Below are 24,445 nucleotides of genomic sequence, written 5' to 3' on the forward strand. Positions count from 1 at the left end.
ACCACGATTTGCTTTTCTTTTCTTTTCTTTTTTAAGAAACCATGGACAAGTCAAAATTATTTTCTGAATAATATAACCCTGAACATTTCTTTACAGACACCAGTCATAAACTGTTTTCTGAATAACCATATAGCGGTATCAAAGCACCTGTCACCTTCAGCATCCAGTCTAATAGATCATGAATAATTAATATATTATAATTGAATAGATTTAATTTTATGTAAAGCTGCTTTTAAATTATGTTTGTTGTGAAAAGCACTAGACAAATAAAAATTAACTGAAAAAAGACTATACAGTATATTGAATTTTTATTATATTATTTCTAACACCTATTATATTACAAATTATACCTATTATATTTTATTATATTATTTCATGTAAATATATTTGTTCTTTAATTATTCTCCTCTCCTGGAAATTAACTTTTCCTTGCGAAAAAAAAATAAATACAAATCATTTATTGCCAGCTGCCGCTTGCTGCATTGTTGTACATTGATGAAATAAACTTGTTTAGACTTGGTTGTTACTGGAAATTTACACAACGGTAAACATTCTCTGTATTTCAAAATGTTAAATACAAATTAGTCACCAGCATGGAAGAGAAATCATGCGCTCGGTTCATTGATGTGCATGGATGACAGCACGACACCTGCTCTGTCTCTTATTGCATCCCTCGCCTAACTGCAATGGCATTTCAGTTTAGCAACATTTTACATGAACTGTCTTCCAAAAAATATAAAACCTTTAATTACTATGTCAGAAACAAGTTTCTCGGAGGTAAAGCCAATCTTAGCAGCAATTTGATGTGATAAACAAGCATCTGCAGCACAGAAATGCCCAAGCGCCATGATTCCACACGAAGAATAACGCGCGCTTGGCGCAAGCATGGGACCACAACTGAATGCAAGCCGGGCTCGTTTTGTTACTCAAATTAAAATGCTGCTGCTTATTTTGTTGAACACATGACAGCAGTTATGTCTGCATGACCATCGATCCTTGTACTGCGGCCAAAATCAATCGACATTTTACGGACGCAAAAACAAAAAAGCCGGTTAATTTTAGTAGTCACCAATCTGACTTCAATTCCCTATCTTCTACCTGACATCAGTGCGGAAGTGGCATAAGCACAGACAAACAATGCTGTTGCGTTTTGCGCATTTGTGGTACATAACATAGACATGTTTCTGTAAGGTCAGTAAATGCGCATTCGCGGTGCACCGTCGGCGAAATTACGAATCCTACTATGGTGGCGAACTATACGTCACCTAATTAATATTCAAGAGCCGCGCCTTCGCCGTAGTGGAATTCATAGATTCGCGCCTGGCTCACGCGCGCACTAAATGAAATGAATCCACCCGTTTTCCCATTCCCTCGGAGGAGAGATTTTAAACCTGTGGCGTCTCACTTTGTAATTATTCCCATTGTTGTTGTCCCAAAATTCTCCCCCTCCGACACAGTACTTTACGGCAAACTGCAGGGTTCCTCCACACTCCAGAAAGTTCGGGGTGATTATTTTGAAGCTATACTTGTCCGTCAGCCCGTCAGTTGAATGGGGGATGTAAGATGCCAGAATATCCATAAATGTCGTCCAGTTATTTAATGTGTACCTCAAATAGACGCTTTTCTCGAAAGCCAAGTTGAGAACCCGCACGATCCCCGACAGGCTGAATTCATCCGCATGAACAGACTCCAGCAAAACCTTCACTTCCTTCACTCTGTCTAGGAAGTGTGGCAGAGATCCTGGATTTGTGAAGAGCAGCTCCAGGAACACGGACTGGCTCGATGTGTTCGACTTGTCGAAGTTGTTCAAGTGGAGAGCTCTGGCTTTCTTGAATTTGTCAATGATGCGCTCTGGTACCTCAGGCATTTCCGTGTCATCAAAGTGTTTGATAGAGATCAGGTCCAGACCGAGAGAGTCTGCGAATCGGACCTTTTTCTGAATGCTCGGGCTCTGGCTTCGTGCGATCTCTAGTTTGGCTCTTTCGGCCGGTGTGGGGAGAGATTTGCACCTGCGGCGCTGCGCCGGGCTGTGCGGGGGCTTCGGGAACGACTCTCTTCCCCTCGGTTTCTCATTCACTACGCTGATTTCTAATGGTTCGCAGTCTCCATGGGTGTCCTTCTCTCCCTCCATGTCCCCGTCTCCGTCCTCCAGCTTCTGCTCTGAATCTGACAAGCTCCCGAACAGCCCAGCGATACAGCTGTAGTTTCTGGGGATGCAGTTCTTGGGAGGCAGCATTGCCACAGTCTCGGCTTCCATAAAAGAGTCGCAAAATCCGTTCAAAATGTTAAAGTCGAGGTCTGATTTAAGCAGCCGGTCGGGTTAAGTGTACTTAAGCATGATACTAGAGGTCGTCGACTGCACAGCTGGTACCTGAGCCGATTTTTGCCGTGAAGTCTCGTATCGACCGGATGCATAATACCGGTGAGCATTTGTACAAATCCTACTATGCCAAAGCCTCAGCGCATGAATATTAATTTGTCAAGCCGACCTTTCTCGCTAACCTTAAAGCGTGCAGTCAAGAACCCTATTTAATATTCACGAGAAAAAAACTAGTGACCAGTGCGCGCTTACCAGCGTCTACATTTCAGCCAATCAATTAGACGTACTAGGCTAACGTCATTTACGTATTTAATATTCATAAGGAAAGTCGTCGCCATAGTAGGATTCGTAAGTCTTGCCGGTTAGAGAGTCGCACCCCTTTAGTAACAGTGCGCTCGATCACGTCTCACAGTAGAAACACAAGAGCAGTTTTGAGAACGCTTGTGATATTCATGATGTGTGTATATGTCAACTCATAACTGTAATAAATGTCAATATAAGAAAATTTAAATACGTGTAAAATATTTAGGCAAATGCGCAGTTCAAATAATACATAGTATGGAGAGCAAACAACTGCAGTATAATTTCGAGACGCAACAATGTTCATTGCGCACTTTTGCTGGTCTTTTCCCATCACGTCATGCTCTCTCACGCGCGTAGCTGCCTTCTGGTCGTCATGACAACAACGTTCAAAACAGCCGGTCACATTGTGTTTATTTCAAAACAAATGAAACTTCACTTTATGCCATTAATCGCAGTTTATTCTTACAATGTAACCAACGCGTTTACAGTGTCAGTCTCGTCCAATTTAACGGTAAGTTGGCAGTGTTAAGTCTGTTGAAAGTCTTAATGCAAGTTCATTATTTTTTGTTGTGTTTAGTCAAGGTGTTCAGTTCATTAAGTTGTCATACAAATCAGTCGCTCCTCATTTACAGCTCATCGGACATCTAGCCTACAGTCTTTTCTGGCTTTCCAGAAATGTTTTCTTTGTTGTGCCACAGGTTGCTTTGTGATTGAAGCTTCCAGGAATGAATATGTGGGAATGCTGTGAATCAGACTTTACTGATGCTGACAAACCGCATGTGGTTCTGGATAGCACAGATGGGGACACAGAGTCATTGGACAGACAGTATGTCCATGTGCTGTTAGATATCAGTGAAGAGGATGATTGGAGGGAGCAGGACATACATGAGATTCAGAGGCAGACTGGCTGGGAAGATGCTGTGAGTCTAATGAACACAAATTGTATCATTTAAGTCCTATATTTTGCTGTGTTATTTTGGCCTAAATGTTAGATTGTAAACTATCCTTGAACTTGGGAATGACACAATGAGTACAATATAAAATAAGTAGGGAATAACGGGGCTAAAGGTCCCCTGGGAAAAAAGGCACATTTGATTTGATTTTCTCCCAAAACACTAAATAGCAACAAAAACTCCCACAGTACTTTCCTAAACACCTGTTTGTCACTATACGCTGCAAAATATTCCTGTTCCATGAGATCATCACGTGCAGTTTGATGTAATATTTAATTTTTTTTTTTAATTCTGCAAATTTATGTAGCTAATGAGAATCCCTGAAATTCTCACATTTATTTTGAGACAAAATACGGGGGGACCCTGTTGCAGGGGCCCTTATAAAATGTTGTTTTTTAAAAGTAGGGCGAATAGATTTGTTCTGAAGAATATTCAAACTGGGCTCACATTGACTAATCCAATCATAATGGAGATTCATTTATAAAAAAGTTGAGATTTAATGAAGTGCCAAATGTGATTGAAATTTAAAGAGGTGACCCTTTTCTGAAGAAGTTATTTTTAATTAAACGTTATCTTAATTTGTTACTCAAAAAAGCAACTTATTCAATAAAAATGAATATATATATATATATATATATATATATATATATATATATATATATATATATATATATATATATTTGTTTTTTATACATTTTGTGACCAGAAAAAAGCTAATTGTCCTTAAAGGAATAGTTAACACAAAAATGAAAATTCTCTCATCATTTACTCACCCTCATGCCATCCCAGATGTACAGTGAAAAAGGAGTTATATTTTGATCTTCTCACCCAAAATCAATTAGATCACTTCAGAAGACATGGAGAAAACCACTGGAGTCGAATGGATTAGTTTCATGCTGCCTTTATGTGCTTTTTGGAGCTTCAAAGTTCTGGACATCATTCACTTGCATTGTATGGACCTACAGAGCTGAGATATTCTTCTAAAAATTTTCATTTGTGTTCTGCAGAAGAAAGAAAAGTGATGCACATCTGGGATGGCATGAGGGTGAGTAAATGATGAGAGAATTTTCATTTTGGGTGAACTATAGCCTTTAGCCCTGTTGTACCCTATTATTAGAAGACAGGGAGGGATTTTTTTTTTTCTGAAATAGTTTTACATTCCCTCACAAAAATGAATTATGGTTTTGCTACAGTAACCACATTTGAAGTATGATATTTATAGTAAAACCATACCTAGAAAATTACCATGGTTTTACTACATTAACCACATTTTAACCATAAAAATCATAGTAAAACCATTGTAATAATGTTTTAAATGAATGTGTGTTTTGGAAAACCAAAACTATGGTAATAAAAATCATAATCATTCGAGAGAGAGAGAGAGAGAGACAATTTTACAGTTTTTATCATGGTACAAGTGTCAAAAACAAAAAAACAAAAACAAGGTTTCACTAATTTCATGGTAACACCTGCAGTAACTATGTAACCATTTTTTGTTTCATGGTGTTGATTTTTATTACGATAGTTTTACCACAAATATCAAGGTTGAAATATGGTTACTGTAAAGCCATGATAAATTTTGTGGTTGCAAAGGTTTTACTTTGAACACCATTCAACTAGATGGTTACTGTAGTAAAACCATGGTTAAAGAAATATTCAGGTTTCAGTACAAGTTGAGCTCAATCGACAGCATTTTGGCATAATGTTGATTACCAAAATAAAAATTCAACTCATCCCTCCTTTACTTTAAAAAAAGCAACAATCTGGGTGAGGCACTTACAATGAAAGTAAATGGGGCCAATCCGTACACATTAAAATACTTACTGTTTCAAAAGTATAGACACATGACATAAACAATATTCATGTTCATGTTGCCATGAAGACATATCACTATAAACCCTAAAACAACAATTAAAACAACAATTTAAACAACTTTACAACTTAAATAATACACCATTTTTAACAATAATACACATTTCTGCCTTTAAACCCTCCAAAAATTGGCCCCATTCACTTCCATTGCATGTGCCTCTCTGGAACCTCAATATTTTTCTTTCTTTCTTTTTTTTTCTTTTTTTTTTTTAAAGGAGGGATGAGTCAAAATGATTTTTTTGTGGTAATCAACACTATGGCACAAAAGGAATATTCCTTTAATTTGTATGAAAATTAACCAAAGTTTTACTACAGTAACCCTAGTTTAACCATGGTATTTGTAGTAAAACCATAGTAACCAAAAACAATTACCATGGTTACTATAGTCATGGTTACTACAATACTACTATAGTAAAATCATGGTCCTGACCTCCCTGTCCTCTATGGGGCTCCATCTGGATCTATGCCATTGATTCAAAATATTTATTTTAAAGTGAGAAACTCACAGACTTTATTTCAACAGGTTGAGGGATGGGGGAGATCTCCTCTTGCTTTATTCCTTCAAGCACAAAGGAATGGGAAGAGGATTAAGCAAAACATCTTAGACTCTCACTGCGTCCTGTGTGCCGAGCTGAATCTCCCCATCTACTGTACAGCTGGAAGTGCTCCCAAACCTTGCTATGACATTTCAGAGGAAAACTACAGAAAGACTGCCAAAACATCTCTGGATATTGTCAAGAAAACTCACAATACCCCTTCCTCTGCCTCCTCAGATGAAATGCACTCGCTTCAGCAAAAGAAGTCATTAGTCAACAAATTGCCATCTGGAGATGAACAACGTGCACATGACAAATCTCTTTCAGTTTGCTATTACCATACAGCTCCATGTTTAGTGCTGAAGGAAAAGGGAGTTGGTCAGGGAGCTCTTAGTATTAACAGCTTCAGTGTGTTGCCACCAGTCAAAGAGTCGAGAAATCTGAGGAGCTCCAATCTTTTTAAAAGGATGGCGCCGACAGACTGGTGCCCAGCAGAGGAAGGAGTCACTGAGGCCATGACACCTGGTGCCACAGGTGCTGTCACAGCTGGTGAAAGAGTGGGTGTCAACGGTGAAATCGGCTATCAGGGGTCTCCCACCTCAAAGCAATGGCTGGGTCATTACGGCAGTCACTTGCCGTCTACTTTTAAGATCGCTTTGAACAAGAAGTTTGAGCGGTCCTCCTGCACTGTAGCTGATACATTACCCCAGACTAGCTACTCCCTGGGACCTAACCTCAGGCAGGATGAGCTGGCACGGCCTTCCCCAAGGAACAACACCAGTTATGGATTGTATTCTGGACACAAAGTGAGGAGTCAAGGAAGACCTGAATTTCAGCATTTAATGCTGACTGGAACGAGACTTCCCATAGCTGTGTGTAGTCAACGAATATTATAAATGTTATCACTCTCTGTATACTTTCAGCTCATTGCTTTGTTGGTTGAGCAAAGAGAGACAAAAAGAAGTATTGTGATTGTGAATAGTTTTGTTTTGGGTTCCCTTGCCTTACTCTACCTTCATCCCTTACAGAACGTACCAAGATTTTATTACAGTAAATATACTTCAACTGTGGTATTTGTAGTAATATCCTAACCACAAAATTTAACATGGATTTACTACAGTAACCATCATTAACCATGATATTTGTGGTATAGTAATAATACCATAGTGATAATGCAGGAAAACCACAACTGCAGGGTATTTGCAGGTTTTATGGAGCTAGACTTTTTTAAGACCAACTAAAGGAAATGTAAGTAATAAATTCAAGGGAACACAATATGTCATCTCATCATTCTCTAAATGTAAATAGCTAGGGAGCACAAGAACAGTCATATATGCTGTATACAGTTCAAAGTTTAAAAATGCAACTTAACAGATCTCCAATACTTTTTAATTAATTTTACAAAAAGTAACACAATAAGGCTCATACTTCTCTGCCTCTAACCACCAGAATGTGGAAATTACTTTTACCTTATGATCAGACCCATTGTACCAGCTATATTCCTCTACAACACTGCTGTTTCACTTGAATAGTGTTTAAACAACACCCAAAAATATACCTCAAAACTTTGGAATAAAATATAAGTGATCACCACCAAACATGTAAAAACAAGATTTTTGTTTCCCAAATACATTTTGGTAATTAAATCTAGAAGCTCAACAAAAGGAGCATATATGATTTTCTTTTCTTTTTTATAAGTACCGCCCCATGATTCTGCAATCTAAATCCATTGTCCTAGATTAGCCAATAATATATACATTTACAGAAATGTACACACTGTGCCACTCAGTTGACATGATTTACAAACGGCAAAGAGACATGCCAAGGTTGGAGTCAGCACACAACTGTGGATTACATTTTGAACTATAGGTGGCGCTGTATTCAAAGGGCTTGGGTATGTTCAGGACGTGATGTCAATGATGCATACCAAATTTCTTATAAATCTGACAATGCATTCAAAAGACATTTAACTTTTTAATAAAAATCAATATGCAAGTCTCTTTGAAATCCACATGACCCAAGGAATCCAAAGACACCATACTCATAATTTTAGGACATATGGTTAAAAAGTTACAGGCAAAAATACAAAATTTTCACATGTCTTGACCCATATGTGGTGCTGTCATCAAACTTTGCATTTACACTCAGGTCATGGCCCTGATTAAGCATACTGTACCAAGTTTCATTTCAATACAAGCCGTTGCCGGGATATAGCCTCACTTCCTGTTTTACATCGACCTCTTTAAATTTGTGTTAAACTAAATTTTCAACAAAATCAAAATTCTGTGTTATTCATTCTGTGCAGATCAGTCTGGAGACTATTTTGAACCATTGTTTAGGCAAATCAGGCAAACTTTGAAGGAATAGTAGCGAATAAACGATAAACGACATTATCCAAGATGGCGGCCACTGTAATGGGTGGAGTTTTAATTTAAACGGTCCATTTGTATCATCAGGAGGAGTGTAATTACATGCAAAAATATTTTTCTTTCTAGGACAAATTGTTCAAAAGATAAGTGCAAAAGAAAACTGAATATATAAACTTGTGGGGGCACTATAGAGTGTCCTAGAGACCACAAATTTAGTATGGGGGCTATACGTGCCAAGAAATTACTCTTCACTTTAAAACAACTTAAACGTAATGAGAAAACAATCCCTCATGCAACATTTGATACCGTGACTTTATGAATTTAAGACTTTAAGATTGAATTAATTTGCAAAAGGGAAATTTAAGACTTTTTCAGACAAATCTGCAGAATCCCTGCAACAATGGTAAAAAAAAAAAACCCCACCAAATAAACCATAGTTTCAATGTAGTAAACGATGTAACAATTTTTTTTTCTTTTTTTTTGTAAGAACCATGATTTAAAAAACCATGGTGTTACTGTAGTATAACTAAACTTTTTGTTTGACAGAATCATAATTCTTATTACCATAGTTTTGGTTTTCCTATTATTACTTTAGTTTTACCATAAATATTATGGTTAAAATAAGGTAAAACCATCATACATTTTGTAGTTATGGTTTTCTAACAAATACCAGTTCAAAAATGTTTACTGTAGTTAAACCATGATTAATCCTCACGAAAATTAACCTTGATTTTACTATAGTAACCAAAGCTTAATCATGGTATTTGCAGTAAAATTATAGTAACCACAAAATTAACCATGGTCACTACAATCATAGATACTGCAATACTATTGTATAGTAAAACCATACATTCTATATACAGTGCTGTGAAACTGATTTCTTCAGTTTTTGTGTATATCTCATACTAAATGTTTTCAAAAATGTAAACAAAATCTAACATAAAACAAAGGCGATCTGAGTAAACACAAAATACAGTTTTAAATTATAATGTTATTTATTGAAGCAAAAAAAGTTACTCAATACTAACTGGGCTTGTGTGAAAAAGTATTTGTTACTAAATCTCCAAATCTATGAAACTGCATTCATCACGGGGTTCAGCTGGACTAGACACACCCAGACCTGATTACTGCCAGCCCTGTTCAATTAAAATCAACATCTAAATAGAACTTTTTCAGCAGCATGAAGTTGGCTAAAAGGTCTCACCCAGTAGCACACTATGCCAAGGTCGAAAGAAATTCCAGAAATGATGAGGAAAAAGGTGACTGAAATACATCAGTCTGGGAAGGGTTACAAAGCTATTTCAAAGGCTCTAGGACTCCCAAGAACCACAGTGAGAGTCATTATCACCAAATGAAGAAAACCTGGCACAGTAGTGAACCTTCCCAGAAGTGGCCGACCTTCCAAAATTCCTCCAAGAGCACAGCGACGACTCAACCAGGAAGTCACAAAAAAGCCAAGGACAACATCCAAGGAACTGCAGGCCTCTCTCGCATCAATAAAAGACACTGTTCATGACTCCACTATCAGAAAGACACTGGACAAAAATGCCATTCATGGAAGAGTGGCGAGGTGAAAACCACTGCTAACCCAGAAGAACATTAAGGCTCATCTGAATTGTGCCAAAACACACCTTGATGATCCTTGAAACTTTTAGGAGAATGTTGTGGTGGTAGTGTGATGGTGTGGGGATGCTTTGCTGCTTCAGGGCCAGGGCAAATTGCAGTAATTGAGGGAAACATGAATTCTGCTCTCTATCAGAAAATCCTAAAGGAGAACTTCTGGTCATCAGTCTGTGAGTTGAAGCTCAAGCGCAACTGGATTATGCAACAAGACAATGATCAAAAGAACAGGAGTAAGTCCACCTCTGAATGGCTCAAAAGAAGCTAAATTAACGTTTTCGAGTTGCCTAGTCAAAGTCCTGACTTGAACCTGATTGAGGTGCTGTGGCAGGACCTTAAAAAGTCAGTTCATGCTCGAACACCCTCCAGTGTGGCTGAACTAAAGCAGTTCTGCAAAGTAGAGTGGGCCAAAATTCCACCACAGCGTTGTTAAAGACTGATCTCCAGTTATCGGAAGTGTTTGGTTGCAGCTGTTGCTGCTAAAGGTGGCACAACCAGCTATTAAGTTTAAGGGGGCAGTTAGTTTTTCACATGGGTGATATGTATTGGATAACTTTTTTGCTTCAGTAAAAAAAATATATATTTGAAAACTATTTTGTGTTTACTCAGGAGGCATTTGTTTTATGTTATATCTCATTTGAAGATCTAAAACAATTTAGTATCAAAAAAAACAAGAAATCAGGAAGGGGCAAATATTTTTTCACAGGACTGAAATATACCATGAGTTGTTTGATTGTTCTACATAAATATTACCTGCTGAATGTGAATTAGAGCACAGTCTAATCAGGAAAAAAAACTTCATGTGTTTACATTTACTGACATCTACAAAACTTGCTCAGGACAATTATTAAATTGTTGTCATTTTGAATGTCCATACTAATAGAGCAGAGAAGAAAAGAAAATCTAATTATGGTGTTGGTGTAATATAAACATTGATATTATGCTTGACTCTATTAATGACCCATAAAAATGTTCTCTGTGGTTTTATTTTTATTTTGAGGTGCTGCAGCATACTAAACAACAGAACATAACCAATGTTCAAAAGATACACACGGCCAGCCCCTAAACAATTTACAGAATCATCTCAAACCATAGCATTAATAATATACATAATTATAAATAATGTCTCATACCAAGTTACATAAGACACATACGTTGATAATGGCAAAATAAAATAAAAGCAACTCAAAATATATTCTTGGCATGAAAAAAACTGCATGCACTCTTAACAGAGAAACACTTGAGCTTAGCTGGACTCTTTCAAGTTTTCTATAGCAATTGCTTTTACTATGATATTAGTACATTACCTAAATATAATGATCATGTATTAATTTGCAAGATCTAATTTCAGATCTAAATTATACATTTTAATTTGTAGTGGCTGAATATGAGAGTCCCTAGAGTTTAAGCATGAAAACACTAATAACTCTTTAGCGGTTACAATGCTGAGAAGCAGCCAACTCAATATTGTACAGTGAAAAGACACAGCGTCACTTACATTCTACTTGTTGTCGAAATTCCACTATATAGAGTACTAGAGTACAAATGAAGGGAAATTTGAGCTAAAACACTGCATAACATACAATTAATGTTTCATATACACTGAATGAAAATGAGGCTATGGTTGGCTTTTATATTTTGTGCAGTAAGGCCAATAAGTAGTGAATGAGCTGTCACACTTACAGATGAAACATTCAAAAGAAGCATACACATATAAACGCACAAATATCCTAACAAAACACCAATAAAAGGAAAGCAATTCTGCTACTCCTCCATTAAGCAGCATCAGGAATTATATTTCAAGAAAAGCATGGTTACTTGTTACTGAAGGCACCAACAAAAAGCGTTATATGAGTAACTGAAAATTAAATGCATAAAGGTGGCTAAATACATTTAATATGAAAATTAATACATGCTTTCAAAGAAATATTAAATATTTATTTCACTGTAAACTTTTGTGGTTTGCATATTTTCATCTACCACTCACAGTGCAGAAATGTAAATCATAGTAAATAAAAGCAATGCCTCAGCTCTGGTTTTCAAGGAAATGTAACATCTGAAACATGCATAAGTGTGCAAAAGTTAAAGGAATAGTTCACCCAAAAAGGCTAATCCTCTCATAATTTACTCACCCTCATGCTGTCTTTATGATTTTCTTTCACAAATGCAAACAAAGATATTTTTAAAGGATGTCATATGATTTTGAGATGGCACGAGGGGGAGAAAATGATGAGAGAATGATCATTTTTGGGTGAACTATTCCTTTAAAAAGTGAGTTCAACTGGTTTAATATATAGAATTTTTAAAGTTATTTTGCCATAACAGTCTACAAGAAATATCTGCATGGATTTGGTAATAAACCAGGATTTTCTCACAGTGACAAGAATTAGGTGGGTCTAGAGCATTGCACTAATAAACATCATATAAGTCTGCTTTACACCACAAAGCAAATGACCAGTCCAAGGCAAAAAAATAAATAAAAAAAACATGCAGAAAGACTCCAGTTATCTAAACAACAGCAGACTAGAAAGTATGCCAAACAAAGCTTTTTAATAAAATTATGTAATTCATGTTTATCTCTATCCAGCTTATTGAATTTCACACACACACAAAAAAAAATAGTAGTAACATCAGTATTCAGCACACGCCCACGAGAGCCTCGGCCCTGACCTACTGTATCAAACAAAATACTTTAAGGATCACTAAAATAAGATGAACATTAATTGAAATGAAAATAAAACTAGAGCAGTAAAATAATGACATTGAGGTGATAAAGTGCTATAAATGTCTATCTTCTATATATCTTTAAATCTGGGCAGATAAGCTTTACCTTATTATGGAATGATGTCTGAGATTCTACATTTTTATGAGCATGCGGCATTATCATCTGACAGAATGTGCTCTAGATGATGAGGGCCATTTTTGAACTCTGCCACCCTTGCCGAGCGAGATACCAGGAATGACTCCATTACACTGCCCTAATTGCAACTGCCACCTTGACAGAGCCCTCAGCTATTGGGTTTCTCAGCGTGTGGAAATAGCGCGATGAGCTCCTCACACGTTTGGGTTTCCACAGAGCTAAAGTGAGAGTCCATGTTCCAGGCCAAATCCGCTGATAGAAAGTCATCCACCGCTGTCTGGGTCTCATTGCTCGTGTGGAAGAGGTGGCCTAGGCTGTGAAAGGAACTGGAGACGGTCTGGGTTTCGGCACTGCTGAGCTGGACCTGACCATCATGGGTGCAGGGCAGAGGCAGCGGTGTAGGTCTGATGTCAGTCTGCGTCTCTGTGTCTGAGGACTCGGTGCTCATGCTGAAACTAGACTGTCTGAGGATACTGCCGAGGGGCATGTGCCCGCTTGTGTCAAGCAGGAAGTTGAGGTCGGTCTGGGTCTGGGTGTCGAACATCTCGAGCTCAAGATCATTTGGTTGCACCCTTGTTCCCACGTCGCTATTGTGTCCATCACCAAGGTTATCGAAGAGCAGAAAGTCAGTCTGTGTCTCGATGTCTAGGAGTTCCAATGTCGTCTCTGAATTCAGGCCGTTCAGGCTGCTTTCTTCCGTTTGGGTCTGAATGTGCGTTGCATTAAGGAACTCCTCGAAATCAAAATCAATGCCAGTGTGATGTGGTTCGTGCACAGGAACTAAACCTGAAGTGCAGCTGGAAGCTGCCCCGGCCATGCTGTCCGACAGTATTTTCTCCAGGTCTCGGAAAAGTATCATGGTCTGAGTTTGGTTGTCTGCTACTGGGTTTTGGTGTAAAAGGTCAGTCTGGGCCCCAAAACACATGGATGCGGCAGCCTTGTCCTCAAAGAGGCCAGATCCAGTGCTGGTCAGGGGATCTTCTAAACCACTGTTTCTGAAAGACGCATCAGTCATTGCAGTCTGAGTGGAGACGCTGAGTGTATCAGTATCGAAGATATCTGTACACATTGCTTGGTCCATCTGGCTTTTATCCACTGGGGCTACCACAGAACAACTTGTCTGTGTTTCTCGAGTCACATTAAAGGACGAGAAACTGAACAAATCTGTCTGTGCCCCAAAGGAAGATGTGGCTCTGATTCGTGAGGGTACGGTCTGGGTTTGCACGCTGATGGGCAGCTGAATCTGAGCGCTTACACTGATGTCTGTCTGAGAGCAAGAAGACACTGAGACCTCACAGTTGGTGGGAACAGTCACTGGACCGGCATCTGAACCCCTGTTGAGGTATGAGATGTTGGTTTGAATGTTTGTTGAAGTGCTTTTGCTTCTGGATCCAATATCAATCATTGGATCGGCAAAGTTCTCAAGATTGACCTGTACTCCTGTGCTAATGGTTTCTGGGCCTGATCTAGTTACAGGGAATGTATCTCTGAAAGTCACTGTTTTAGTGTTCAGATCAGGCACCACCGCACCAACTGACGGTTGTAAAAGTTGCACAGTGCTTATGGACCCTTGTGCATCTATAGCCAAGACCAAGGACCTCAAGGCACTGCTTTCTGTGGAGGGGAGGAGGACGGGCAGGTGGGCGAGCTGCATGACAGGGAAGTTGACTAGGGCCACTTTGGGCTTGGGAAGCAGGAGCTTCTGGATGTTTCTAGGGTGGTTAGTGTTGTGTTGTGCTGTGTCTGGGGCTAGAGAGACTGTCTCGATTGGAACCATTCTCTCAGTGAGCTTTTTCTTAGTATCTGGTGTTTCATATGTTTGTTTGATGGGTATAGCGTTTGTTGCACTGCTTGACAATCTTTCCATTTTCCTCTTTTTTACAGGTGGATACCTATAAGACAAACAAAATATTGACACCTCTTTAGAATTTCAATGAAAATATCAAGTAAAACAGCTTAAATTGGCATATCAATTAGCACTGAAAGACAGAAGGCTACTAATTAAATGACCATACAATTTTCCTTTTCACGTTTTGCCCATTACAAACTTTACCATCACCATTTACCATTTTCAATCATAGCTAAATATTTCTCCACAGCTTACACCGTGTACCTGTGCTCCTTGGGAACCTCGTGGCCCATCCTGTAGATATGAGACAGCAGTGCTGCTCTACTGGCATAAGGACAACCACATGTACAGCTATATGTCCTCCCACAATCTTCAGCATGCCTCCGCAGGTCCCACTCTGTGCTGTAGCTATTACTGCACTTCAAACATTTGTGCTTCTTCTCAGCATGCATCTTCATAAAGTGCTACACCATTAGTAAGATTAGGAAACATATTAGTTAAATCCATACATGAGTAAATAACTAAATATAAATTAAGCTGTCAATTATTTATATTTTTTAATCAAGTTATTACATGAAATTCTGATTAATTAATAGATTAAAATCGCATATATAAACATTTTCCGAGAAAGGCCCCCAAATAAACAAATCAAAATAATTATTTTGTATGCAATTTTAAATTTTTCTTGGTCTATATACTAATGCGTCAGATGGTCTGACTGTGGTTGTGTCGCATTCCTCTGGCTTTCAGAATCCTGCACATAAATGTTGCATTTTTAGGATGATGTGTCAAGTTTAACCCCTGCATTTAGAGTTGTCACGCAAGAACTTGTCCTGCTGTGTTGTGCTGACTGCGACTTGCAAAAACATGAAGGTAGTGCTTCACTGTTATTTTAATATAATTAACTACACTGAATTAACATTAAACTGACAGCATTAATATAAATATTGAATATATATGACTATATATTAGGCATGGGATTGATGCTTTTTTCACACACTGATAATCAGAAAATGTTCCCATTAATTATCAATCTACTGTATATGATAAATTTTTCAGATATACTGTAAATAGGGCTACTCCTTGCCCAAACATTTGTCTCTTCATACATATTTATCAACAAAACTCTGGTAAAGTGTGAGCAGCAGGGTAACTTAAAAGGGATCACACCCCGGACGCGTCTGACAGACGACATGGTGCGTTCTAAAATTAGAAACAATTATCATCTATGAAGGTACGCATACTGGCTGTGTGCAGCTATGACTCCAGATGCTGCTCAGAGTTCTGCAGCGCCACGGACCACAACTCACATAATTTTCCATTAAATTAACAGTGCATAGACTTACTATTGTAGTATTACGGTTCAATTGCATAATCAACTGAGACTATAGATTTAAATATAAAGTATCTTTATTTGAACCCTTTTCAGCCATATCACGAGTTTCACCTCTTTAATTGAGATGTTGAACAAACATTGTATGTGTGTATTGTTTAATGGATAAAGCACTTGAATAATCATAATATACAGTGCTGTGAAAAGTATTTTCATCCATGCTGATTTCTTCTGTTTTTTATGTATATCTCATAATAAATTTTTTCAAAAATTCAAACAAAATCTAACAAAAGGCGATCTGAGTAAACACAAAATACAGTTTTTAAATGATAATGTTATTTATTGAAGCAAAAAAGTTATCCAATACCAAGTGGGCCTGTGTGAAAAAGTATTTGTTACTAAATCCCCAAATCTATGAAACTGCATTCATCATGGGGATCAGCTGGACTAGACACACCCAGGCCTGATTACTGCCAGCCCTGTTCAATCAAATCAACATCTAAATATAATTTTTTCAGCAGCATGAAGCTGGCAAAAGTTTTCACCCAGTAGCACACTATGCCAAGGTCGAAAGAAATTCCAGAAATGATGAGGATAAAGGTGATTGAAATACATCAGTCTGGGATGGGTTACAAAGCTATTTCAAAGGCTCTAGGACTCCCAAGAACCACAGTGAGAGCCATTATCACCAAATGGAGAAAACCTGGCACAGTAGTGAACCCTCCCAGAAGTGGCCGACCTTCCAAAATTCCTCCAAGAGCACAGCGATGACTCATCCAGAAAATCAGAAAAAAGCCAAGGACAACATCCAAGGAACTGCAGGCCTCTCTCGCATCAATAAAAGACACTGTTCATGACTCCACTATCAGAAAGACACTGGACAAAAATGCCATCCATGGGAGAGTGGCGAAAACCACTGCTAACCCAGAAGAGCCAAAACACACCTTGATGATTCCTCAAACCTTCTGGGAGAATGTTCTGTGGACTGATGAGTGGAAAGTGGAACTGTTTGGAAGACTGTTACATCTGGTGTAAATCAAACACACAGAATTCCACAAAAAGAACATCATACCTATGGTCAAGCATGGTGGTGGTAGTGTGATGGTGTGGGGATGCTTTGCTGCTTCAGGGCCAGGGCAACTTGCAATATTTGAGGGAAACATGAATTATGCTCTCTACCAGAAAATTCAAAAGAAGCTAAATTAAAGTTTTGGAGTGGCCTAGTCAAAGTCCTGACTTGAACCCGATTGAGGTGCTGTGGCAGGACCTTAAAAAGTCAATTCATGCTCGAACACCCTCCAGTGTGGCTGAACTAAAGCAGTTCTGCAAAGTAGAGTGGGCCAAAATTCCGCCACAGCATTGTGAAAGACTGATCTCCAGTTATCGGAAGTGTTTGGTTGCAGCTGTTCCTGCTAAAGGTGGCACAACCAGCTATTAATTTTAAGGGGGCAGTTAGTTTTTCACATGGGTGATATAGGTGTTGGATAACTTTTATGCTTCAACAAAAAAAAAAAAATTATATATATATATATATATTTGAAAACTGTATTTTGTGTTTAGTCAGGTGGCCTTTGTTTTGTTGTATCTCATTTGAAGATCTAAAACAATTTAGTATGAAAAATACACAAAAACAGAAGAAATCAGGATGGGGCAAATACTTTTTCACAGCACTGTATGTAATAAGAGTGTTATCTTCCTCAAAGCAAGTAATATCTCGGTTATAAATGTTTAACCGAATGACATATCAACATGAAAACAGCACGCCATGACTTTGGTTTGCTGGTGAAAATCTCCATGATCACAGGCTAAGCAAGTAACCTCAAACCATGAGATTCATCTGCCCGAACAGCAGTGCCGAATCACAACTCACATAAAAACTTCAACCGCTAAAGGGCCAAAACTAACATGGTGTAGCTATAAATCTCGGCTAATGTTCATATATCGATGCCTCAAAAACTTAGAGAAAATAACGTGCCAATCAATAATCGATGTATCAATATTTTAGGACATTCCTACTATATATAAATTTTACATATACAAGGTTCTACAAGCTGTTAAACATATATATATATATATATATATTTTTTTTTTTTTTGGTAAATTACACCGAAGGAAAGATAGAAACAATGTTTTCCAGGTTGCGTGTTTATGGCAGGTACCTGTTTAACAAGTGAAAATTGAGAAAAGGGTCTGTTTGGTCCTCTTGGGCATCCCTCTATTGGGCAACAATAGAGCTTCTGTGAATCCTTTATGTCCTTCCTGATTGTAGGGTTGACCAGACCCTCCTGAAGTCATAAAAAACAAAGTGAGAAAATATTTTAATCATGGTACTTTGTAGGGAAGACATGAGAATTGTGTGAATGGCAGGTAAACCATATAAACGTTTCTCAGCTGTGTCTATTGTGCACTCATAAAATGTTCTTTTTTTGGGGTAGGTTACATGCATTCGTTATTACCTCACAAAATGCGAGTCTCATCAGTGCTCATCTCAACTCTAATGTCTAATGTGTGCATGCAACTACCATTATAATTCAAACGCAATCTCTCTAAGGAGAGTAAGGGATATCCTGCGTATCTAGAGAGTGCCATCATAAAAAACCCTTATCAGCTTTCAGCTCAGTCTGACTGTATGAACAGTATGACATTTATGTAACATTGTGGGGCTGTCAGTCTGTGAAAGACCTCTCTGCAGTTGCAATCCCCTGCAAACATAACAGTAAGAGTATGAGAATATCTTTGCATTAAATTCAGTGTCATTTTTAAACCAAACACGGTCTCTAACCTGCATGTTAGTTTCTCAATGGGAGGGAGACTGGCCCTCAAATGTAGGACTGGTTGTTTTGCAGTCGTGTGGGTGAAGTGCTCCTCATACAGGAGGCCATCAGATGGAATGCACTTCAACTGCACCGCTAAATAATGCATCAGCTCTCCATGCCTGCGCCTCATCCTGTGTTGCAGACTGGGGTTGAGTTACTCCCGTTCAATGCGCAGTCGACTCCATTAAGAGTTGTCAAGGAGGCTGATAGGAGATATTTAACATCCCCTGGAAAGCGCTGTCAGCATGCAGGAGGTATTTGTTCTCTGGGGTTTGTGACTGTAACTAGTGTTCAACAAATATATTGGTTTTACAAATTAACCGGTGTCGATAATAGCTTTTTGGAACTATCGGTTTTCTGCCAAAAAAGAAAAGAAGCTGATAGTTGCCAAATGTTTTTTATTCCTCTGTGGCCAGCACTGGAGTATTCTACAGTTAGAATGGCTTCATTCTACAGTATAACAGTGGCATCTAGACAATATAAATCTTTCATCACTGACAATATTCATCCATATTTTTTCCTCACTTCATTGCATATTTTGATTGGATAACCATATTTAAGCGAGGAACTGCAAAGAACATTGCGACTTTATAGAAACATGTTCTGTCAGCACATACTGTACATTGTGTCTCCAACTTCATATCTTGTGAATAATAATAATAAACCTTATTCCTCATCAAACTTAATCTGGTGAAATAGATACATATACAAAACCAGTTAATCTGGTGGATATATAGGATATAAAAAGCTTAATTTGATAAATACTTATTATAAAGAATTGTAACAGAGCCAAATCTCTGTCATTTCAAAATAAGAGTGCCTTTTGTGTTTTGGGCATGTTTATTGTTAGAATTTCTACACTATGCACCAAATCTTCCATTTTTTTCTGGTTATTAATTATAAGGATTGGTTGAACCATAAACTGCATCTGGGATTTTATTCATTCTAGACTCTTGCTGCCTTTATGTTTGTGCCCGTCATAGTAATAAAAGACAATGAAAATCTTTTAACATTCAATAAATCTTTTTTTTTTAAAACTATCGACCCAGTAATCGGTTATCTACCTTTTCCATCATCTTTATTGGTATCGGCAAAATCCACTATCGGTTGACCTCTAATTGTAAAATTGGGTGATTCTCACGAAACTTGGTGAGAAAATTTACTCTTATCTATTTTACTCAAAATCAAAAGCAACAAATAAGAAATTCTATTTTACACAGATTCTGGGACCTTTATCCTCTAATTTACATAAGCTAGAAGTTGCCATTTTTGATTGAGCCATAAAATTGATAAACACATGATGGTCAAAAGCAGCTTTTTTCAGCTGTAAATTAAAATCATTTCTGTCTTTTTAAGATTTGGAGACTGTGATACATGCTTCTATTTCATCCAGACTTGATTTTTGTAATGCACTTTACTTGAGAGTTTTTTCAGTCCTCTCTGTCACGCCTTCAGCTGGTTCAAAATGCTGCTGCACGGCTTCTGACTGGAACCAAAAAAAAAAGTATTTCACCTGTGCTGTGCTATTTCTTCACTGTTCAAAACAGGATCCAGTTCAAAGTTGTATTTTTGTTTATAAGGGCCTGCATGGCTTGGCACCGCATTGTATTTCCAATCTTCTTTCTCAATATCAGACCACAAGGCCACTACGGTCATCAAATAGCTTGCAGATGACTGTTCCCAGGTCAAGTATAAATGGAAGGGTGAACAAGTCTTCTCAGTTGCAGCCCCACAGCTTTGGAATAATTTGCCGCTCCATATTAGATCCTCTCCAACTCTTGATGTTTTTAAATCACTTCTTAAATCTGACCTGTTTTCTGTATCGTATGAAACGGTGCTACTTAGCATTATTACTCTTATTGTCCTGTGTATGTGTAATTAATTTTTGTCTATTGCGTTGTTATGGTGAAACTTGTAATGCTATATTTATTTTTAAATGATTTCATCTTACAGCTTTTTTGGTCAACAGTTGTTGCTTTTAAATGTGCTTTAAAAATAAATGTGACTGACTAACTGACTAGAGGAAATGAAGCCTATTTTTATAGTAAATATATGATTTTTTACATTGTTGTCATGACAGTTATGCACATTTTCCCCCCAATTCTCATTTTCATTGTGAAAAAATAAATAAAAACAGTATATTATTTAAAGTGTTAAGTATTTATGCAACAAAGTAGCTTTCCCTTGACACAGCCTTTTAATTGAACTAATTTTAACTTTAAAAATCTTTGCATTTACAGCACTGCAGTAGAGTAACGCATTTGTTTTGCGTTGCTTGCGGCGCTGTGCGGTTGAGCAGATGACAACCTACAGTTTCTTTTATTATTAGTTGCTTTTTGCTTTCAGAACAACAGCTTACTTGCCTAAAGTTACCGCTGAGATTATCAAGATGGCATACATGGTCCTTAACGTTCCACACACACAAGACGGTGACTCTCAAATCAACATATTTCAAGGTGCACTCAACGTTTTTCTCATTACAAAGTTTTACTCCTAATGAAATTGATCACTCACATGAGATGAAGACTCCATGGCCTCGTTTCCCAATAACGACCGATCTTAGCGATTAAGAGCGTTTTCCACGAGCGATTTTACGAACATTACGAATGTCATACCCAAAAAGTGCTGTTTGTGGGGTTGAAACACCCTGTTTTCCATAGATTACTGGAGATTAGGGCTTCTTCAAATTCGTAGCATCAGGAAAAACTCAGCATTTTACATAAATTATGATAATTCATGGGTCAACATCACTGTTATCACGACTGCTCTATTAGATACAATTGTCCCGCAGTAGATTGGTAGTTAGTGGTTGATATTTTTTAAAACGTTTTTAAATGAATCACGCACACTCTGATCGCAAACAGCTGTTTTTAAGTTCCAAAGTGCTGTCACTGTGACAGATATGAGGTCAAATATGATCTAACAATGATCTTATCTGATCAAGACCACCATATATGATATAACAGGAGGAACAGAACCAGTCTCCACCACCGCAGAACATGGACTGCTGTTTGTGAAAGGATAAGTGAATAAAAATAAAGTCATACTGCTAAAATGATGTCTTTGAATTTATTTTGAATGCAGTAAATAATATTGTTCTATTGAAAATGGCTGTTATTAAGTTCTGATATGGAATATGATCATACTGAAGAATATTATTATTTATTGTATGTAGGTTAATATTTTAAGCAGTTAAGACATATTGAATGTCTGATGGTAGTTTTCATTTCTAAGTACACAAATTCTTAGGCTTCATAAGTGTGTTAAACATGTGAGGATGTGTATTCATCAACCTGTTACATGTCCGACATAATCATACAGGCTCACTGAACCAAGTTTAAACTTGTTTTGCTGATATTTTAGAAAAGAACCCACATCATTTCTTCACTGTATACCACAGATAAACCATTTATAATAACTTTTATTAACATTAACAGACATTGGAGGGTCTGGGTATCTCAGTGAGTTTTGACGCTGACTACCACCCCTGGAGTTGTGAGTTCGAATCCAGTGTGTGCTGAGTGACTCCAGCCAGGTCTCCTAAGCAACCAAATTGGCCCAGTTGCTAGGGAGGGTAGAGTCACATGGGGTAACCTCCTCGTGGTCACGATTAGGGGTTCTTGCTCTCAATGGGGCGCATGGTAAGTTGTGCTGGATCGTGGAGAGTAGCATGAGCCTCCACATGCTGCGAGTCTCCGCGGTGTCATGCACAACGAGTCATGTAATAAGATGCGTGGATTGATGGTCTCAGAAGCGGAGGCAACTGGGACTTGTCCTCCACCACCTGGATTGAGGTGAGTAACTGCGCCACCACGAAGATCTACTAAGTAGTGGGAATTGGGCATTCCAAAAAATAATAATAATAAAAAATAAAAAAAATTAACAGACATTATTACATTCTATAAAGCTTAAAAGATTATTGAAACTGCAGCGCTACCTATTTCCACCATTGAAATCTGCAGCTCGAAAGAACCCGGAAGCGCGGTTTCCTGCGGTGTGACGGTGAGAGTTATTTCATCTACAGGTATTTAAATTGTATTATGTGTAATTTCGTGATTGTCCTGCAGGGGTCTAAATAAGTCTGTCCTTACGATGTTCTTAGCGCTGTGTGATTACTCCAGATCACTCGTTAATCTACAAGCATTTAAGTACTACTAAAGTTACGATGCTTTTGGAAAACGAGGCCATTATTAGTAACCTTATAAAAAAAATTATTCTGCATGGACAGGGTTTGTCTATCTGTCTATTTATCTGTCTGTCAGTGTCTATCTGTCTTTTTCTTTTTATTAAGGAAGTGGTATGGAACAGTGACTAAAAAGGAAAAAAAAAATGTCACTTTATGTCAGAAAAGTTGCAGACCCCTGCTGTACATTAATTATTATTTCAAAAGCTTTGCAATATAAACATAATAAAGTATGTACATACAATAATATAGTAGCCTATCATACACAATTTTATAGGCATGAAACGCAACACTCAATCTGATACAATATGTAACATGGGGTCCCGGCTCCGTCTCTCTACCCACCAAGGGGTCCTTAGTCCGAAAATTGTTGGAGACCCCTTAATTAAAGAGATGTTACTGTAATTAACACTGTTATACCAATATGTTTTATTCTTTTTACCACAAGGAACGCAAATGACACACAATAGACTGAAAATGCACGAAATCAAACCTCAAGTGAATTCAGACTCTTCATATACAGGGAAACACCTGGAACAACCAGAAGGACTGAAAAGGAAATGAACGAGCACTTGGTGTTGCTGAAGGGTTGTGTAAAGGTTGTACCTTGACTCTGTGAGACTTGACCAGATGCATGTTGAGTGCTGGAGTGTTGGGCAGAATCTTCCCGCATCCTTCCACAGTGCAGAGGATGTTGGTGCGCACTTCTTTGGTCAGTTCAGTTATGGAGGGTTTAATGATCTCTCTGTCCAGTGCGGGCGTCTGCTCGCTGCATTTCTGCTGCCTGATGGTTCGGTTGTTATTGTTATCTGCAGAGGCAGCCATGATTCAACGCAGCACAGCACACGCTGCAAACACACAAACACTTCCGGGAGACATCGCACGGCAACCAAGACAACACGCCCATTTACTTCCGGGAGACGTCGCATAGCAACCAGCATACAGCGCAACAGTCTGATTCCGGAAGAAATGTCATAATTTGTATTCATATTTTGAAATGTATTATCGTCAGGTGGTTGTCGTAAAGCTTAACAACTCAACCCTGTCACGTGAAATTAAGATATTATATCAGTACTTTTCAAAATGCTATTTTAATCCATAAATATATAGAATATATTAATTTCATGAATGCTATGTGGTCTTCTGTTCTACACCACACGAGAAACAGTGGCTGTTTTGAGAGAAATCCATAACCGTCACATTTCTACTATCAACCTGTGCCAGGGTTGAGTTATTCACTACATTTATGAATATTGTAACGAAAATATGAAATAGTCAATATATAATACATCTGTAGGTCCAATGCAAGTGAATGGTGGCCATAATTCTGAAGGCCCAAATATCACATAAAGGCATCATAAAAGTAATCCAGTTGGTTTTGGGTGAGAACAAATCAAAATATAACTATTTTTTCACAGCAAATCTTGCCAT

At 38.0% G+C, this 24,445-nt stretch overlaps 3 protein-coding genes across 4 annotated transcripts; 1 reads left to right on the forward strand and 2 right to left on the reverse strand.

The window, feature by feature from the left end:
- Nucleotides 1-463: 463 nt before the first annotated feature.
- LOC127417337 (protein phosphatase 1 regulatory subunit 3E) lies at nt 464-2,403 on the reverse strand. Its single transcript, XM_051657303.1, has one exon. It carries the CDS (start codon nt 2,255-2,257, stop codon nt 1,337-1,339), a length of 921 nt encoding a protein of 306 aa, XP_051513263.1. The 5' UTR covers nt 2,258-2,403; the 3' UTR covers nt 464-1,336.
- Nucleotides 2,404-5,911: 3,508 nt separating this feature from the next.
- On the forward strand, nt 5,912-7,713 carry LOC127416697 (uncharacterized). Its single transcript, XM_051656207.1, has one exon. It carries the CDS (start codon nt 5,912-5,914, stop codon nt 6,878-6,880), a length of 969 nt encoding a protein of 322 aa, XP_051512167.1. The 3' UTR covers nt 6,881-7,713.
- A 3,228-nt stretch (nt 7,714-10,941) lies between these two features.
- Nucleotides 10,942-23,883, reverse strand: atmin (ATM interactor). Of its 2 annotated transcripts, none has more exons than XM_051657297.1 (4): nt 23,621-23,883; nt 18,175-18,300; nt 14,938-15,146; nt 10,942-14,725 (listed from the first exon to the last, which is right to left on the reverse strand). In XM_051657297.1, exons 1-4 carry the CDS (start codon nt 23,837-23,839, stop codon nt 12,982-12,984), a joined length of 2,298 nt encoding a protein of 765 aa, XP_051513257.1. In that variant the 5' UTR covers nt 23,840-23,883; the 3' UTR covers nt 10,942-12,981. The 2 variants fall into 2 exon arrangements, with proteins under 2 accessions (XP_051513257.1, XP_051513259.1); XM_051657299.1 differs by having other exon boundaries at nt 14,947-15,146; nt 23,621-23,882.
- Nucleotides 23,884-24,445: the final 562 nt, after the last annotated feature.

This window comes from Myxocyprinus asiaticus, chromosome 26 (assembly GCF_019703515.2).
Source record: "Myxocyprinus asiaticus isolate MX2 ecotype Aquarium Trade chromosome 26, UBuf_Myxa_2, whole genome shotgun sequence".
In the NCBI taxonomy this organism is placed as follows: domain Eukaryota; kingdom Metazoa; phylum Chordata; class Actinopteri; order Cypriniformes; family Catostomidae; genus Myxocyprinus; species Myxocyprinus asiaticus.

What these genes read in the sequence shown, in the direction of transcription:
- LOC127417337 (XM_051657303.1), bottom strand. Translation starts at nt 2,257, where the DNA reads ATGGAAGCCGAGACTGTGGCAATGCTGCCTCCCAAGAACTGCATCCCC.
- LOC127416697 (XM_051656207.1), top strand. Translation starts at nt 5,912, where the DNA reads ATGCCATTGATTCAAAATATTTATTTTAAAGTGAGAAACTCACAGACT.
- atmin (XM_051657297.1), bottom strand. Translation starts at nt 23,839, where the DNA reads ATGGCTGCCTCTGCAGATAACAATAACAACCGAACCATCAGGCAGCAG. An exon ending in TCAAGTCTCACAGAGTCAAG is followed by an intron (nt 18,301 to 23,620) that starts GTACAACCTTTA and finishes TTATGACTTCAG; the next exon opens with GAGGGTCTGGTCAACCCTAC. An exon ending in AAGGAGCACAGGTACACGGT is followed by an intron (nt 14,726 to 14,937) that starts GTAAGCTGTGGA and finishes TTTGTCTTATAG; the next exon opens with GTATCCACCTGTAAAAAAGA.